Here is a 20430-nt window from a genome sequence, read left to right as displayed (position 1 = left end):
TCCTGGTGGTCCAGCGGTTAGCGTTCCCCGGTCACAGTCATAGGCTTGTGGGCCGTGGGTTCGAATCCTGGCGGGTTGAGGTTTTGATTGTATGTAGAAGTCCGCGTGCTTTATTGGGCTAATGACATATATATGGATCCTCGTGTTTCGAAGCCGGATTTGGTAAAACGTTACTCTGACCACCTAAGTGATACGGGTGGTCCCCATTAGAGGTTCACGGCGCCATAAGCTCGTTGAACAGGCTTTGTGTGAAATATTACAAAGTCTAGGACTGCTTTTAGTATCCTGGTGGTCCAGCGGTTAGCGTTCCCCGGTCACAGTCATAGGCTTGTGGGCCGTGGGTTCGAATCCTGGCGGGTTGAGGTGTTGATTGTATGTAGAAGTCCGCGTGCTTTATTGGGCTAATGAAATATATATGGATCCTCGTGTTTCGAAGCCGGATTTGGTAAAACGTTACTCTGACCACCTAAGTGATACGGGTGGTCCCCATTAGAGGTTCACGGTGCCATAAGCTCGTTGAACAGGCTTTGTGTGAAATATAACAAAGTCTAGGACTGCTTTTAGTATCCTGGTGGTCCAGCGGTTAGCGTTCCCCGGTCACAGTCATAGGCTTGTGGGCCGTGGGTTCGAATCCTGGCGGGTTGAGGTGTTGATTATATATATATATATATATATATATATATATATATATATATATATATATATATATATATATATATATATATATATACACTTGGGTATATGAAGAGGTGATCTGATCTGCATCCTGCCCTTACTTCTGGATCAATCCGGAACAAGTTCTCAGAACAGAGTAAGAAAGTTGTGTAATGGAGACTGGAAACCTTTTACTTGCTCGCTCGGTCAACAGGTGATGACCTGACCACCGTAGGGTCAAGACCTATTTAGGCGCTGCTCCTGCTGAGCAGCTCTCACCCTTGGCCAATGTTCGGCCCATTCCCCAAGTCCCTCTCCCCGACCCATCCTCACCACCGGGATATCAACATAATCAAAAGTGGCATTTCGTTTCGGAAAGAAGTGGAACCAGTGTTGAACAGTTAAGAACAGTGTTTAAGCCAGTGAATTCAGTACTAGACAGTACCAGTGAGAGCCGTGACCCGCCAGTGAGATAAGCACCGCTGGGAACTGACCGCCATCTCCTGACAAGGAGGTGCTAATCAGTCCACTCTGAGAACAACAGTGGGTCGGCTTCACACTTGACTTCGAAATAACACAACACCACCCAGTAGGGTGGGGATAGGTCAACAACTGCAAATATGTTGCCTGTATAACAAGTGAACTACCGTGTGTTGAGCACTGTGTCGTGTGTAGGTGTAGGTGCCCGCGAGGCAAGGCCTATACCCTTGTGGTCACGCTCGGCCATGTGGTGAGGGTTTGTTTACACAAACCCCCGTCCTCATAGTGTGCCAAGCTGGTTAGTTCTTTTGAAACTAAAATTGACTTTGATACTGTATCTAACCAGAAAAACAGACATGCTATTAAGAACAAGTGTAGTGTAATAAAAGTGTTTATAAACTGAGAAAACTCCTGTTACCTTAGTCCCCCCGACACCACACTCCCTCCGCGGGAGGCCCGCTCATGGCCTCCCCTCACACCGCTAATACGCTGTACAGTAGATGCCAATCTCCTTTGTCCTCTAAGAGGGTTACGCCTCCCAACCACCGCTGACTTCCTAGGAGTGCCAAGCAGTCCTCGGCCCTCTGACGTAGGCATATAAGTCGAGCCCTGTAACTCCACCATGTCTGAGTTGACTGGAGACCCAGCTGCTCGCTTTAACTCTCCTGATGCACTGAGTGAGCCAGGCGACTGTGGTGTTGACCTTGACACCAACGGAGAAGATGGCTTTCAACTAGTTCAGTCCAGGAACAAGCGGAAGGCCGAAAAGGCAGAAAGACTTAGAGACAATCAACTACAACCACAACCCCCCATGAGAGTAAGATTATACTTCCCTGAAGGTACATCACCTGAAGACAAGTATCTCTGGCTGAACGATGCGGAAGACAAATATCCTGAGGCTGAGTTTCAGTTCAGAGTCGGTACACAAGATCATGTTCTGATTAGAAACGAACCAGCAGTCATACAGGATCTCCTCACCAATAGCATAAGGGGAATAACCATGGAACAATCATCCCAACCATGGAGCAAGAAAACCATAATAATCATAGGGCTCGACCAGTACCAGACCCCTACACTACTAGAAGCCCATCCCTACATCAGAAGGACGAAGCGACTCAGGGGCAAGAATGCAGTCATTGCAGACTGGGTTTGCTCGGAAGACCCACCCAAGACCATTCGAGTCCGTGGTGCCTATCGGACTCTGAAGGTAACTCTCTATCAGCCCCCTAACCGGAGGTGTTACAACTGTCAGCACTGGGGCCATGTGGCCCGGTTATGCCCCTCGACTAAGCCGTGGTGTGGTCTCTGCTCAAGGCAACATGCAACACAGGTTTGCAGAGATACAGTTGCTCAAGGGGGTGTCATCCAACAGAAGTGTATTAACTGCAAAACAGTTGGAGTTCCTGTATGGCACCCTAACTGTTCTAGAGCTCCTACACCCCTTCAGCGCCCAGACCCGCCACCCAGGCAGGTCTCAAGAAACACTAATGCTGCTAGGATACTCCCTACGGCCAACCCCTGGCCTGCCCTCCCCACCAAAGCTCCAGGATCATCACCAGCAGTCATCGAAAGATCAGCATGGGGCAACACAGACGTACCGACACAACAGGTAGCTGCCAACACACTCCATGCACATCGTGAAGAGATCAATGATTTGAAAAATGAAATTAAAGAACTCAAAGCTCAGTTTACAGCTCAAGCTCAAGCTCAAACTGAAATGTTTAGGAGCCTCTGTGATACACTAAAGGAAAAAAACACCACCAACACAGTGCAGCAACTTCGGAAAAATTACAGTCAAACTGAAGACATTCAGATGTCAGTACCAGATGTGGAAACTCAAGACGCACCAGGAACTAGTGTCCACGCAGAGGAAAATAGTGATACTGGTAACAGTGTAATGGTCATGATAAGAGCTAACCTGAAAACCTTAAGGATTCATATTACGCTCAAACGTCCACAAAACCTTCTGAGTCCCCCAGTGGAAATGTCCCCCGTTTTCTCTGTTTCCCCCGCCTTTGTCTAGTAGCAGACGCTGTATGCTGGGACCTGTTGCCATCCAACCCTTTGTAATCAATTTGATTTTGCTTTTGATAGCTGAGTCAGAGCATTGTTAGTGAAGATAATAGTAGAGAATGAAAATGAGTTCATAGTCTCAATTTCAACGTCAGAGTGTACCGTAAATTAATTCATCGGAATAGGAGTAGGTGGACTCCCTGGCCTAGTTTGAGTGAGCGCGCCGCGGGCATTTCAACCGTTAGTAAGTGCCCGTCCCTTCATCCATACAGGTATGCCATTCCACGCTGTGTTGTAATTTGCCCTTCTTTAAGTGATTTGACCCAATTCATAGTTGATTGTGCAAGTGTTACAGTAACGTAGTTGATATGCTCTGAGTAAAGTCATATTTACGTCTTTAACGTCCCCTGAAACGTGATGTTGTTGTCACCGGTTAGTAAGTGCCCGTCCCTTCATCCATACAGGTCCCTAACGCAGCCTAGGCCGTGTCTGTAGCGTGGATGTTGTATCCACTATGTCTGGGGAGATGTCCGAGGTCCAGTAGGATCAGTTACCTTCGTGAGACCCGGCCGTCAGACACTTCAGACTACCTATAGCCCCCATAGCTGGCTCGTCTGGCCCTAACGCTCGGTCCACGAGGTGACGCCGGATCACCAAGCCACACACCACTACCAGCCCCCATCATTGGTGGATGAGTGTCTAACTCAGTAGGGCTATTTGTGTGGTGGAATTAATCCACTGGGATCTCCAGAGTTCGTCGGATAGTACTCCATGGTGGCTGGACCCCATGGCTGTTGCTTGAGTAACACACCTGACGACTGAGTGTTGTAGTGGCAGTTGCCCTAGTATTTATGGTGCTAAATGACTATAATAGTTGTGTTCTTGAGTATGTCCACCCAGTAGGGTTGGAAGTGTTATTGAATATGTCCACCCAGTAATGGTGTGAGTATGTTGAGCCTGAGGGCCTAGTACTAGATTTCGTCTGTTAGTACAAACCAATTCTTTCTTCTAATTTCATATTCATGTTTAAATAAACTTTGTATTTGTATATTGTGTCTATTATTTACCTACAGTATTTACCGTTATTTCTTCCCTATTGCTTGATACTATCATTACACCTACCCACGAGCCTCCTATCGTCACGCTACCAATGGTGATAAATATAAGAGTAAAAGGAATTGTTACTGGCACACAGAGGCCCTCATAAATGGTAGGAGTTCAAGCCCTCATAAATGGTGGCAGCGGTGGGATGTAATGAACATAGTATCGAGTTGGGAGGAATGACTGTGATACTGTAGTTTTTAACTGAGTGATAACCATTTCTCTGTACGGGTATTTAATAACCATTCCACTATAACTAATGAGTATTTCAGATTGCTAATAATTTTGTTCCATATTTTTCTGAGGTACAGCTTTTGTGGTGGTTTGCAGAGAGAGTGTAATAAGTTCAAAGAAATACCTTGGAGTTAGGTTAGAAAAGTCTTGTTTAAAGTAAAAGGAAACCTGCAACAATAACTTGTAGAGTGTGAATAAGGTTCATTAATATTGGAAGAATTTTGATGTGTAACAATCTGCCAAATTTTTTTTTCTGTTGTTAACTCAGTATTACTTACAGACAGTGAATACATGTTTGGGCCGTGGCACTAGTGTGAAATGTTTCCATCGTGGGAGTGCCCAGGGTTTTAATTCTGAGTGCTAACAGAAGCATTGCACTATATACAAAGGTTAAGTGGATGCTAATTCTGTTCTTGTAATATTCTTTAGTTATGTGTTAGGTAGGATATATATTCCATTTACTTAATATCTCAGGGCATTTTACAGTTCCTACTATTAATATTCCTATGTATATGCTATAATTTTAAAGTTATTTTAACCAGGTGCTAACGGGTCATTATTTTGTGTAACGTATGTTAGGTGAACTCTAATGCCAGTATACTTTCAGAATACAGTATTATATATGTGAGGACCTTATGGTGATACGGTATATGGAAAATGTTATACAAGTGTATGGACCCAGAATTGTGAGTACAGAAATTCGTGAAGTGTTCACGCAGTGTTGCACCATACTGAGTTTGTGAATGGCAAAGTGTCTAAGTGAATTTTGATGCCATAATATTATCTTTTGGGAGATTAATAATCTGAACAGTATTTTGAATAGTTGATGCATGGAATGTTTAGTGGTATTGCAGAAAATCAGTACCAGTCCTTGGGTCTTGAGTGAGCACTGTGCATGTATTGTATTTACAGTGGGGTATACCTGTAGTATTGACTTGTAACAATGGCAGATGCTAACGCAAATAAGGGGACCATGACGGCCAAAGCCGCTGTTGATTTAGCAACAAAAGTCCAAGCTCTGCTGGCTAAACTCGCTAAAGCCATGGGTAAAGGAGGAGAAAACCAGTGGTTAGACTGGATCTTTAAGAAACAGTGGGCTTTGTAAGTGAACCTCCTTGGTTGTTGATGGGTAGTGAAGTGCACAATCTGTTGTAGGTAACTTTTGGTAATTGAAGAAGTGAAAAAAAAATGGAGGATGTTTTTTTTTGGGGAGGGGGGTTAAAGTATTTTGCAGAGGAAGGGTCAATTTGCAGTAAAGACAGAGATTGGAAGATGTATTGGCAGTTATGCAATCATCTGAAGGGTATCTGTTACTAGTATGAGTAAAGATACCAGTGGTGAATTCTCAAGTTCCGGTTGGTAAGTCCTACGTAGGCTGGGTGTTGTTGGTATATAGGTGTAGAGTTCGTGACTTTCAGGGAGTATTCGGGCATATAAATGTGGTGCTATTACTTCTACATGGCAAATGCCATAAGTACAGACAGTTTTTGGTTTGGTGGTGTTCTCATGAGGACCGTTTCATTAGCATTGAATTCTTGGGAATACCCGCTCGTTCGGAGTCCCTTGAATGGTGCTGCCTCTCGCGAGTGCGACATGACTCTTTAGATTAAGGGCAACAAATCATTCCTTTGACTTGATGGGGTCCGTGCGTCTATGTCCTAGCTTGAGAAATCTATGTTAAATCTCAGTGTGTCTAGTAAGCATTTGACCAATCGCGTAAAAGAAACTTTCATGATCTATGAACATTGAAATTTGAGTTCTGTAAGGAAATTTTGAGTGTGCACTTTATCTACCGATGTGAGGGTGTATTTTGTAACATGTAACCCATTTTTTATTATAATTATATGATATGAGGCATCTAACTCAAATCATTATTATTCTATGGTGATGTACTTAACCCCATGTGTTATTATATGATATGATGTATGAAACACCATTTATTATTATTATGATATGATATGATGTATTTACCGCCATTCAGTATTATTATGACATGATGTACCTAACCCCATGTGCTATTATTTTTGGTGAGGTTTTTTAATATGTATCCCAATATATTTTTTTTATGAAGGTGTGTCACATTCTAGTTGTATGTTAACAGATTTCCATTTCTTTTACCTAATCCTGACCACCGGTAGGGAATTATTTTTCTATTTTTATTGATATAATTTGTGCAATGTTTTGTATGAGGATTTATACTTTATATTAATGATTTAATGTGTATGTCACTACTTATGTGTTTTCTGAACGTTACCGCATAATATGAATCTTGGGGAAGGGGGAAGCTTTGTAATGGTCATGATAAGAGCTAACCTGAAAACCTTAAGGATTCATATTACGCTCAAACGTCCACAAAACCTTCTGAGTCCCCCAGTGGAAACGTCCCCCGTTTTCTCTGTTTCCCCCGCCTTTGTCTAGTAGCAGACGCTGTATGCTGGGACCTGTTGCCATCCAACCCTTTGTAATCAATTTGATTTTGCTTTTGATAGCTGAGTCAGAGCATTGTTAGTGAAGATAATAGTAGAGAATGAAAATGAGTTCATAGTCTCAATTTCAACGTCAGAGTGTACCGTAAATTAATTCATCGGAATAGGAGTAGGTGGACTCCCTGGCCTAGTTTGAGTGAGGGCGCCGCGGGCATTTCAACCGTTAGTAAGTGCCCGTCCCTTCATCCATACAGGTATGCCATTCCACGCTGTGTTGTAATTTGCCCTTCTTTAAGTGATTTGACCCAATTAATAGTTGATTGTGCAAGTGTTACAGTAACGTAGTTGATATGCTCTGAGTAAAGTCATATTTACGTCTTTAACGTCCCCTGAAACGTGATGTTGTTGTCACCGGTTAGTAAGTGCCCGTCCCTTCATCCATACAGGTCCCTAACGCAGCCTAGGCCGTGTCTGTAGCGTGGATGTTGTATCCACTATGTCTGGGGAGATGTCCGAGGTCCAGTAGGATCAGTTACCTTCGTGAGACCCGGCCGTCAGACACTTCAGACTACCTATAGCCCCCATAGCTGGCTCGTCTGGCCCTAACGCTCGGTCCACGAGGTGACGCCGGATCACCAAGCCACACACCACTACCAGCCCCCATCATTGGTGGATGAGTGTCTAACTCAGTAGGGCTATTTGTGTGGTGGAATTAATCCACTGGGATCTCCAGAGTTCGTCGGATAGTACTCCATGGTGGCTGGACCCCATGGCTGTTGCTTGAGTAACACACCTGACGACTGAGTGTTGTAGTGGCAGTTGCCCTAGTATTTATGGTGCTAAATGACTATAATAGTTGTGTTCTTGAGTATGTCCACCCAGTAGGGTTGGAAGTGTTATTGAATATGTCCACCCAGTAATGGTGTGAGTATGTTGAGCCTGAGGGCCTAGTACTAGATTTCGTCTGTTAGTACAAACCAATTCTTTCTTCTAATTTCATATTCATGTTTAAATAAACTTTGTATTTGTATATTGTGTCTATTATTTACCTACAGTATTTACCGTTATTTCTTCCCTATTGCTTGATACTATCATTACACCTACCCACGAGCCTCCTATCGTCACGCTACCAATGGTGATAAATATAAGAGTAAAAGGAATTGTTACTGGCACACAGAGGCCCTCATAAATGGTGGGAGTTCAAGCCCTCATAACAGTTCTACTGATGCCTCTGTGGACATGGTCAGTGAAGATGAACAAGCACAAACAGAAAATGGTCGTGATATCGAGTGTAACCAAAGTGTGTTGTTGTCTGCCAATGAAATACAACAATTGTTGAGCCGTACGTGCTCCAGAAATGTTTCCAAAAGGTTAACTGGCCTACTGCCTGTCGAAGGGACAGGCAGCGCAGAAAAGAACAGTATCATACAGTGCCTTTTGCTTCTTTCCAAATACATTTCATAATGGCCAGTGTTAATACCAGGCAAAGATACAGAGCGGTGAAGGTGATGAGTTGGAACATCTCATCCCTTAGAAAACGATACCCTGACCTACACCACAAAGTTGTGACTGAGGATATCGATATTGTGTGTCTGCAGGAGTGTCTCACACCTAATGGTAAGCCCCCACCCAGTCTGCCCAATTATGTGTATTATGATCCTAGTTCTACTCACACATGTTTGATGTATGTTAAGAAGTCACTCCCGCATGTACCTCTTGTATCCAAAAAGACTACCAACCTTCAGTACCATGGGATCACTATCCACCTGGGCAACTCCACACTCAACGTGCTAAACGCCTATGCTCCCTCAGATCAGCTTCAATACACAGATCTCCCAGACTTTTTACACACTGAGCCCACTGTCCTAATGGGTGACCTGAATACTAGACACAAGAAATTAGGTGACTCCACCACTAACACCAATGGTAGGAGACTTATCTCACTTCTCAGCGCATATGAAGATGTTCAAATTATAGGTAATAATGAACCAACACACATCTATGGCGGGGGTCTAGACAAATGTATTGGCTTTAATCTATCATACACAACTCATAGCTCTGATGTTGTCACTGATCTTATGTCTGACCACAGCCCAATCCAAGCTAGTATACATGTAGCCAATGACACCCCCACTGGTGGTAAACTCAACAGACGTAGAATCACAGTCAAGCAAGAACATGAAAGCCAGTTCATAGACTTCATCCATGACTGGTACAAGGACTACAAGCCTGACAATTACCAAAGTTTCCATGACGATCTGATAGATAGGACTTATGTATACTTCACCAACAATGCCTCCACCAAAAAAGGAGAAAACGTGGTCAGCATAATGGGAACAGGCAACAGCAGTGCTATAATGACCCTGAGCTGAAAAAACTCAGGGCTAGGGTCAGGAGGGTGGGTAAGGGTTACAGACAAATTAGAACACCTCAAATGTTACAATTGTATCAAGCTTCCCTTGCTGCTGTCAGGGAACGTGTAAACGAACTCAGACAAAATGCATGGGAGACATATATCAACAGCCTGAACCAACACACATCCCTCAGCAAAGCCTGGAAAGACATAAACATAATCAGAGGTAAAAACAGAAGACACGTCTCCCATCCAAACCCTCTGCAAAAGTCGAATGAGCTAATAACAAAGTGGGCTCATGTGTCGAGCTATGACATGTTACCAGCTAGGACTCGGGGACTCCTTGATGCGAAGTCTGTAGAGAGAAGTAATCTTATTAGCTTTATGCTGGGCAAACAGCACGATGAGTGTGATGTTCCATATACTGAGTGGGAGCTTGACGCCGCCCTCGCCAGGGGTAGGTCTACTTCCCCTGGAGAGGACAGAGTCACCTACAACATCATTAGACTACTAAGGCGCGTGCCAGGCAATCCATTGTTGGTATTGTACAATATGAGTCATGCCGAGAGCCAACTACCCACATCATGGACCAGCAGTATTGTTGTACCAATACCGAAACCAGGACAGCCTGATGCCTTTCGTCCCATATCACTAACCAGCTGCCTGTGTAAAACCTTTGAGAGGATGGTTCTTGGCAGACTCTTATATAGAATCAGAGAACACATGTCTCCTAACATAAATGGCTTCACCCATGGTAAAGGTGTACATAATTCCATCACCACATTCCTAACTGTGCATGGTGATGAAAGGCACAGATACACCACATTTCTTGACCTAAAAGCTGCATTTGATATTGCCAATAGGCAACTGATATTGTACGAACTAGCCAAAATGGATATAGGAGGTAGGCTGTTACACTGGATAAGTGGTTACCTAACCAACAGAAGGGCTGCTGCACTGTTTCAGGGTTACAAAAGTGAAGTTAAAGATATGCAACTTGGTACCCCTCAAGGTGGAGTACTTAGCCCTACTTTGTTCAATGTTCTTATGAATGCATTATTAAATTTAATACCAGACAACCCCAGCAATATCTCAATCAGCTATGCTGATGATATTCTTATACATACTAAAACTCATCGTGAAATGCAAACCACCCTGAACCATGTATACGCAGCCTGTGAACACCTCGGTCTTATTATCTCCACTGACAAAACTAAGGTGTTCAACAAAAAAGCTGGTAACCGCAAACGCGGCCCCGCCAAGTTCAAGGTAACAACACTATTGACTATGTTTCTTCTTTTAAATATCTTGGTGTTTCCGTCCCTTGTACCCTACCTGCCATACAACAGCTAACCCGCCAATGTACTGACAGACTGAGACCTCTTAGAAGTGTAGCGGGGTACAGCCCGCAGTTATAGTGAATGATGTTTGTGTTATAGTGAATGATGTCTGTGTTATAGTGATGATGTTTGTGTTATAGTGAAGATGGTTGTGTTATAGTGATGATGTTTGTGTTATAGTGATGATGTTTGTGTTGTAGCGATGATGTTTGTGTTGTAGCGATGATGCTTGTGTTGTAGCGATGATGTTTGTGTTATAGTGAAGATGTTGTGTTATAGTGAATATGGTTGTGTTATAGTGATGATGTTTGTGTTATAGTGATGATGTTTGTGTTGTAGCGATGATGTTTGTGTTGTAGCGATGATGTTTGTGTTATAGTGAAGATGGTTGTGTTGTAGTGAGGCCTTTGAAATGTGGTGTTACAAGCATATGCTAGAATATGCGACAGAAAACAAATCAGAAATACCAAGATATTAAAAACTTCAAGGAAAATGCTTGAAATATGCTGAAGAAAAAAAGAAAGATACTTGGCGGTCATATAATTAGGAATGAGGGATAATAACAGAAATGATATTGGACAAAGTTGATGGGGAGAGAACCAGGGAAGGTAGAGACTGGGATGGGTGAATAGAATTAAAAAGCAATGCTGCAACATTGATAACACAACATACATATATTGTTTCTCATATTTGTTTATTTCTTTATGGTTCTTTATAATTATTATTGCAGTGTTATTATTATTATTGATATTATTATTTTATTATTTTTATTTTTGTATTTTTTAATTTTACTTATCTAAATTATTATTATTATTATTATTATTATTATTATTATTATTATTATTATTATTATTATTATTATTATTATTATTATTATTATTATTATTATTATTATTATTATTATTATTATTATTAAATTTTCGCTAAGCCCGATGTGGGTTAGTGACCTGTGCCCAGGTAGGCTAATCCCCGTAAAAAAAAAAATAGACAAGGAAAATTAAACTATTTAATAAATAATATTAATTTTTATTTCAGTCAAAAGTATGTTGACCCTACAGGTGCCGCGGAGGCTGGTACACAAAAATCAATCTTGGATGACATACTGGGTTGCTATGCAAATCAAGAGATATCGTTCGGCTTCTAATATGACCTGGTCTGGGCAGACCGTGCGACAGGATTGTTGTTTAAGGTCAGTGTAGTTGTTGCCACTGGGTGCTTCACTAGTCCATTTAAGGCCTGGGTAGCAGTATTTATGGTTGTTTGGTTTGCCAAGTCTCACGGTGGGCTTAAAACCTCGAGCAGTCATGAGTCTCCCCAACTTAATGTTGTCACATTCGTCTAGACCATTTTGGCGACAGTATTCTCTGTATTCGTTAAATAAGTCATTTTGACGGACCAGTTCTGTATGGTCGAGCGAAGTGGAGATGAAGCCTTCCAAAAAGGTTGAAATTGGATGTTTTATTTCACCAGTAATTTTGGCTCTTTTTGGTTCGTTCTGATCTTGCTCTTCTAATTTTCGTTTTCCATTAATCATACTATCAGAGTGCTTGCTGTATACGGCAGAATATGGGTGGTATGGCACGACTTCCATACAAGGTTGGAAGACGATTCCCGTATATCCGTACTTCTGGCCCTTACCGTTCATTCCGCCGATACGGGTGGGGGACTTCACACCCTTTTTTGCCAGTGTTCGCCCAACATTAACAATGGTAGCTGGCATTAGACCTCGGCCTTTACAATACATCTTATACTTGCGATAGAGATCATCACGCAGTAACACATCGGTTTTACACCCAGTGAATTTTAGTTTCTGGTTAAAGAAGTCCAGGAATCCGTTTGTCTCAATGCGACGTCTTTGGGCTCGTTGTTCTTGCATTTTGTCATGCAGAATTTACCCAGACACTAGCAGCCTCTAATGTAGATGAATCGTAATTTAGGTAGTAAGAGGTATTTGATGAGAACAGTGTTGTGTTGTAATAATGATGGTTGTTATAGTGATGTTGTTTGTGTTGTAGTGATGATGTTTGTATTATAGTGATGTTGCTTGTGTTATAGTGGTGATGTTTGTGTTATAGTGATGTTTGCGTTGTAGTGATGATCATAGTGTTGTGTTGATGATGGTTGTGTTGATAGTGATGATGTTTGTGTTATAGTGATGATGTTTGTACTATAGTGATGATGTTTGTGTTATAGTGATGATGTTTGTGTTATAGTGATGATGTTTGTGTTATAGTGATGATGTTTGTACTATAGTGATGATGTTTGTGTTATAGTGATGATGTTTGTGTTATAGTGATGTTTGTGTTACAGTTATAATCATAGTGTTGTGTTGATGATGGCTGTGTTGTAGTGATGATGTTTGTATTATAGTGATGTTGTTTGTGTTATAGTGATGTTTGTGTTGCAGTGATAATCATAGTGTTGTGTTGATGATGGTTGTGTTGTAGTGATGATGTTTGTTATAGTGATTATGTTTGTGTCGTAGTGATGCTGTTTATGTTATTGTGGTGATGTTTGTGTTGTAGTGATGATGTTTGTGCTATAGAAATGTTTGTATTGTAGTGGTGTTTGTATTATAGTGATGATGTCTGTGTTATAGATTATAAATCTTTCTTTTGTTATTAATGCTAAGGTTCTTAAAGCGTTTTATTTTTGATAATCTTATTCTTGCCTGTCGTTCTTTATCTTTTAAGTATGTTATATATCCTCTTTTTGTTAGTTTTAATCCAAGCATCCTGCCTTCAGTGTCGTATGGGTATAGTTCCTGGTCGACTATTACTGGACTTGTTTTAATCTTGGCTATTGGTATTATCTTGAATTTGTTCTTATTTGTCCTGATTTTCCATTTTTTCTCAAAATCATTTATGTTTTTTATCGCTCTTACCGTGTAGAGTGCCATAAATTGGGTTGATTTTCCTGGGTATGATACTATTTGAGTAATATCATCAGCAAACATTACATATTCGCTAAAGGGGGTAGGTTGAGGTGTGTCTGAAGTATAAATTGTATATAGTGTTGGAGAAAGGCATCCTCCTTGAGGTACTCCACTCTCAAGATTAAACATAGTTCCCATAAAGTTTCCAATTTGAATTTGTGCTCTCCTATCATCTAAATAGTTACACAATATTCTTAGCAAGTATTCGTTAAGTCCCAGTTTTAATATTTTATATTTCAAGCCTAAATGCCAAACTTTATCAAAAGCCTTAGAAACATCCCTTAAAATTATATTGATCTGGTTACCCTTGCTTTTTCTATTGCAATTATTTCCGTTATTGTAGCTATTGCAGTTAGGGTATTTCTATTGGGCATAAATCCATGTTGTCTGTTGTTAGTTTTCCCATGTTGTGTTAAAAAGGCTATAAGTCTTGAATTTAATATTTTTCCAATAGTTTCCCGGTAATTTCTAATAAAGATATTGGCCTGTAGTTTAATATTTCCTTATTGTCCTTACCCTCCTTAGGAATAAATATCATTTTAGCATATTTTAGTTTGTCTGGAAAGTAACCAGTTATTAAGCATGCGTTATAAATGTTTAATAGTGTATTTAAAATGTTTTCAGGTAGATTCATGATCATATTTCGTGTAATACCTGTGAGCCCAGGGGCTTTTTCCTTAAATTTCCTCAGACAGTGCATCATTTCTCCCATGGTTATTATTTGATTATTAGGTAATAAGTTATAGTCTATATATTGCCTTGGGGTGATTCTATGTATTTGTCTTCCCATTTCTTCTTCTATCCTTTCTTCGTGTTCACTATCAAAATCTTCATTTTCCTCATCTGATATTTTAAAAACTTTTACCCATTCCCTTTTGAATGCTGACTCTTGTTCATTTTCCTCGTGCAATTTTGTTCCATTTTGGTCTTTAATGTATGGTGTTTTTTGCTTGTTGTGCCCCATCATCTTGTTTATGGAAGTCCAAAATGTTTTTGTGTCTTTAGTCATGTCAGCCGCCATTATAATATCATTCCATTTTTATTGTTTGCTTCCTTACATGCGTCTCTTAATTTTATCTGTAGTGCTATCTGTGTCGTATATAGCCATCTGTTACTGCCGTGTCTTTCCATATACCTGTTTATTTCATTGTAATAGGTCTGGATTAATTTAACTTCTTCTGGTAGTCTGTTGTTGGGTAATGTTCTAAAGTGTGAAGTAGGAGTGTGTTTGGTTATAGATGTTTTTATTGCTGAGTGCAGTCTGTCCATTTCTGAGTCTATGTCTTCTGTTGTTTTCCCTTGTAGGTTAATCGAGTGGTGATTACCTAAGTCGTCTTTGAAGCTGTCCCAGTCTGTTTTACTCATTTTCAGTCTCTTTTTTATTGGTATCTGTATGGGGCTTGTTGACAGTGTTAGTATAATTGGCAGATGGTCACTGCCTGTGAGAGGTCCTTGTATTATATGGTAATTGAAAAAGGCTTTGTTGTTGGTAAAAATTTTGTCTGGTGTCGATTGTGTATTGTGATTTCTCCAGGTTGGAAAGTTAGGACCTAGATGATTGATTTTCCCTAGGTTTATTAATTGATTAAGGGCGTTTCCCACGACGTTATTATTTGTATTGTCGAAAATCCTGTGTCTGGCGTTAAAGTCTCCTAAGATGTACATCGGATGACTGTTGTTAGCCAATTTTAATAGGTCTTCTATAGGTAAGTAGGGTCGTCTCGGTGGGAGATAAGTAGTAGCAATAATTACGTCTCCTTGAGTTGTATTTATTTTTATTGCTAGAAATTCATCCTGGAAGTCATCGATTAGTTTAAATTTTAAGTTTCTTTTAACCGCTATAGCTACTCCGTCATTTTTCTCGCCCGATTTATTTCTTTGGTTTACATAATAGTTAAAGAGTTTTATGTTGTTGTTTTCTGTCTCACCGTGACTGTTTATTAGTATAATGTCAGGGTCAATTTCTTGATATATATTACTTAGGTTAATTCTCTCGGTCTTCCAGTTTCTTACGTTGTGTTGTATTATTCTTAAAGTTCTTACTGTTTGTCTATTGTCCATTATTTCTTATACTTGGATTGTAACTGTTGAAGTGGAGACCTATCATCCTGTTTCCCGCTTCTGACTCTTCTAAACTCTGACGGGTCTACTATTTTAAAGTCATTGGTCGTAATCTTTAGTTTGTCTGTAGTAATTAGTGACCAGACATAATCTTCACTTAGGGATTTTTCTTGATATGTCCACTTGTATATCCCTCCTTCACAGTTTTTTACTATTGTCCCTCCTGTTGGTCTCGATGTTGGGATTCCATGTTTTGTTGTAGTGATAACTTTTAATCCAATATCTTCAGCAGATTCAGGTTGTATATTGTGTTCAGTTTCCATCTTATCTTCTCTCCTCCTACTCCTTTGTCTTATAGTCTGTCCTTTTGTTATTTCTATCTTCTCTTTGTCACTTCTAGTCATTTGTCTGGGATCTCTATCAGTCGCTTGTGTTCCTTGTGTATCAGCTGTTGCTCCTTGCTCAAACCTTTGTTTGTCTAGCTGTAGTCTTTCTCTCAGTTCGCTTGAGTATGTTGCCTGAAATAGTTTTTCGGATTGTGGATTCTCTGGAAATATCATCTCTGGTAGGCTATTCAATTTAAACATTTTCCTTAATTCCTCATTGTATGATCCGGGTGCAATGATATTGTGCAAATGTGCATGGATCATACTAATCATTACCTTGTCATGTATTGGTTCACTTAAGTTTAATGTGGTGGATTCTGGTCTGTGAGCCTCTTGGATCGCTCTCTTGGCTATTTCGATGTATGTCGTAACCTTGTCTTGTTCCTTTTTCCTTGTTCCTTGTACTTTATCATGTGTTTTTTTATTGAGCATGCCATTGCTAACGTCCTATGTCCTATGTATACATTCCCGTTTCTCTTACAGTTGAGACAGCCAACATGTGTATTCTTACATTCAGTGTAGGTATGGTCGTCGCCTGCACAATCTGAGCAGTACTTTTTTCTTTTTCCGGACAGTCTCTCGTTGTGTGTTCTTCATATTTGTAGCAGGAGAAGCAAGTTTGCAGACTGAATGAATGTCTCCTTCTTTATTTGATGTGGTGTGACTGACATGTTGAATATTAGAAAGCCCTGTTGTAAAACTTTCTCAGCCATTGACACTTCTTCAAAAGTAATCTTAAAAACATGAGTATAGTCTTTTATCTTAATGACTTCTTCAATCTTCATCCACCTGTTTTGGCGTTCCAGTTCATCTTTCAGGTCTTCAGATGTCTTCCTCCCGATCTCTTGGTCGACTTGACGAACGAAAACTGATCTTTTTGCTTTTTGTTCTGGTGGCATGACAACAACAAGGCCTTCATTGTAAAATATATCTCTGGCTTCTTTTGAAAGGATTTTATCTGAATCAAAGTCATCTTTACAGATTACTTTAAAACCTTCATTGGTGCTGAATATTCTTGTTAGTGGAACTTGCAATTTGTTGTAAGTGATTTCTGCCACTTTTCCCCTTCCAATAGAGTGTCCCTTATCTCTATGTTTTATTCTAATGCTTGTTGTCATCTTCTTGATTACATCTAATCCTACCTATAACACAGGGCTCCTGCCTGGGAGCAGTGACCCCGCCCCCCCCTCTTGGACGGGCGTCGGGCTCGTAGGGTTCTGCACCCAGGTTACCTGTGACTATAGTTATGTCTAAGAAAGTTGCCACCTACCGGTGACCCCCGGACAAGGGGTGCCCTGCACTATCACAGGTTCCCTTGCCGGATCGACCGTATCGCTAAGTCCCGCCTCCCGTTCAAAGAACGGAGTGCATGAGGGGGATGAAAAAGGAAAGAAGAGGACTTAGAGAGTAGAAACAGCCTACCTACCACGCCACGTTCGGTTAGCCAATCAGAGCACCGCAGTAAACGTGCATGTATCACGCCACCGTGGGGCACCACTGATTGGCCAATCCAGGACGTAGACGCACGGGTAGTAGTCAAAATTTGGGGAGCCCAAATATTTGTTTTCCAGAAGTTGGAATTTTCCGTACAATCTGTGATGGTAATTACACCGTCACTATGTTGAGTAAGTACAATCACTAGGATTGAGTGTCCTATCACAACAAAGTTGCAGACTGCTCAAACATGCAGCAAAAGAGGCAGGTCTTCGCAGCTCCGGGTCCAGCAGTCAGGTATTAGGTAATGACCCTACTAATCTTTAAATAGCACGGCAACGGTCGGTAGTCAGGTCAGAGGGTAAGGTGACCCAACCTTCTCACCTGGTTACAAATCTTCTTAATTACAAAATTGTCCAGTTTGTACATGCCATTACTCAAATTCATGTTGAATGCTTTGGTATGTTTAATGAGACTAGATTCTATGATGTTCCTACTAGCAATTGAATTACAAGGTAATATTGAGGGGGCATTATCCCAGTCAATGCAATGCTTGTTATTCCTCAAATGAACAAACAGAGCATTGGATTCCTGGCCTGTCCTAACACTATATTTATGTTGTTTAAGTCTAGTTACACGAAAGCGCTTGGGAACTTCGTGTTTTCTTCTTTCCTCGTGGTTATCAGCATATACCTAGATCACGCGCACCTACAGTGATTTACTTGCATATACTGTATATGTATATATATGTATATATATATATATATATATATATATATATATATATATATATATATATATATATATATATATATATATATATATATATATATATATATATATATATATATATATATATATATATATATGATGTTGGGTTCCAGCATATTGTGCAGATTTGTATTAAAATCATGTAAATTTCTAGGATAAAATGGGAAGGTGAGATACAGTCAAAATTCTAGCACAAGAGTTGAGGAGTGGCAACAACACTCACCTCCAGCAATATCTTGACAACAGCGGTGGTGAGCTGGTGGGAGATCCTCTGGGAAGTGTCCAGCGTAATGGCCAGTTGACGCTGTTCCCGCTTGTCGTACACATATCTGGGTGGAGGTACTGAAAAAAAAAAGAATACACGCATTATTTAGAAAAAAAATTGCAGTTCCTCAAACCCTTAAAGACCCTTTGAATATAATATTGAACACGAAATTTCATAACTTACGATCTGTTGTGCATGATTTGAGGGGTGGTTAACGAGGTGTGTTTGGGGGAATGGTTAATGAGGTGTATTTTGGGAGTGGTTAACGAGGTATGTTCTGGGAATGGTTAATGAAGTGTGTTTAGGGCGTGGTTAACGAGGTGTGTTTAGGGAGTGGTTAACGAGGTGTGTTTAGGGAGTGGTTAAAGAGGTGTGTTTGAGGAATAGTAAATGAGGTGTGTTTCGGGAATGGTTAGCGAAGTATGTCCTGGGAAAGGTTAACGTGGTGTGTTTGTGGTAATGGATAATGAGGTGTGTTTGGGTAGTGGTTAGCGAGGCAAAGTATACACTCATTAGGTACACACACACAGTAGATAAAGTATCCACACACACACACACTCACAGATAAGGTTCCTTTCTGCCAACTTGATACACTTCTGTGAATGGACGTGGTGAAGGCAGCAGAACCACAGCAACAATAGGGAGGCCCACCACAGCAGGCGGCCTGTGGTGAGGGCGAAGCAGTGGCGGGGGCTGAAGGTGGCGACGGCGTGGGTGGTGACAGGGTAGGTGTGTGGTTTTTGGCGGGGGGCCTGAGGGATGGATGGCCCCCCTGTTTCAGTAGCCACCACCGCCATGGTTAGCTACCTACACGCCCGTCTCATGATTCTGAAAATCAACAAACAAAAATGTTACTTCTCTAAAAATAAACAAAAACAAGGCAGTAACATACCTGCTATAATTAATGAACCAGTCCTGAGCCAACTCCACAAGTCGTCCGCCAAGTTAACGTCAAGAAAGGAGACTTGAATCGTCAGGCGTCTCACCCGTATTGAACAGGGCACAATGATGCAAACGAGTGATCAACATTCTCCTTCAGTGGTGAATATATATCATCATTTTGTTACTTATTATTCGAGTAAATTCTCTTCTAGATTTAGATGCAAAATGATATTTAAATATTAATTTTTCCCTTTGGCTCCACCCGACACTGTTATAAGAAAGACCATCCCCTCCCCCCCTCCCCCCACTTGACACTATATCGGGGCTATCAGATTCTTAGAAAACCCGCGACGTATTTGAATTAGGAGACAATAAACTTACTCCCATATAGTCTACTGACAGACACCAAAATGTCAGAAGGTGTCCAGTCTTTGTTTACTTGGTAGTTGGGTATCTACTGTACTGTAAGCCCCGACCAGCCCCCACTGGTGCTCACCAGATCATAGGGAATAATGGCCGAACTCCCGATAACAGTCCGTCACTGTTGATGTGTGTGTGTGATAAATTATTTATATATTCTATACATATTTATGTTATCTAAATGTTATAAAAGTCTCAAGTTCCGCAAATAATGTGAAAATTGTGCGTCTGCTCCTCAACACGTGATCAGCGGTCTCATGTGTGTGTGTGTGTGTGTGTGTCAGCGGTCTCATGTGTGTGTGTGTGTGTGTGTGTGTGTGTGTGTGTGTGTGTGTGTGTGTGTGTGTGTGTGTGTATATATATATATATATATATATATATATATATATATATATATATATATATATATATATATATATATATATATATATATATATATATATATATATATATATATATATATATATACTGTATATATATATATATATATATATATATATATATATATATATATATATATATATATATATATATATATATACACACACACACACACACACACACACACACACACACACACGAGGCCGCTGACCACGTGCTGCGTGTTGTGAGCTTAAGCCATTCAACGATACATAACACTGGTCAACAGCCAAAATGGTTCACATATGAGATCAT

General features: G+C 40.6%; 1 protein-coding gene across 1 annotated transcript; it reads right to left on the bottom strand.

Moving 5' to 3' along the window:
* Positions 1-18411: 18411 nt before the first annotated feature.
* Positions 18412-19278, bottom strand: LOC121865839 (the record flags this gene model as incomplete). The annotated part of the gene is made up of 2 exons (XM_042365391.1): positions 19016-19278; positions 18412-18530 (listed from the first exon to the last, which is right to left on the bottom strand). Coding segments are annotated over exons 1-2 (354 nt in total), but the record flags the coding sequence as incomplete, so codon positions are not given.
* Between the last annotated feature and the right edge of the window lie 1152 nt (positions 19279-20430).

Source organism: Homarus americanus, unplaced genomic scaffold (genome assembly GCF_018991925.1).
Source record: "Homarus americanus isolate GMGI-L3 unplaced genomic scaffold, GMGI_Hamer_2.0 scaffold58629, whole genome shotgun sequence".
NCBI lineage: Eukaryota > Metazoa > Arthropoda > Malacostraca > Decapoda > Nephropidae > Homarus > Homarus americanus.
Note: the sequence above shows the minus strand (reverse complement) of the source record. Positions and strands in the feature narration are given on the sequence as shown.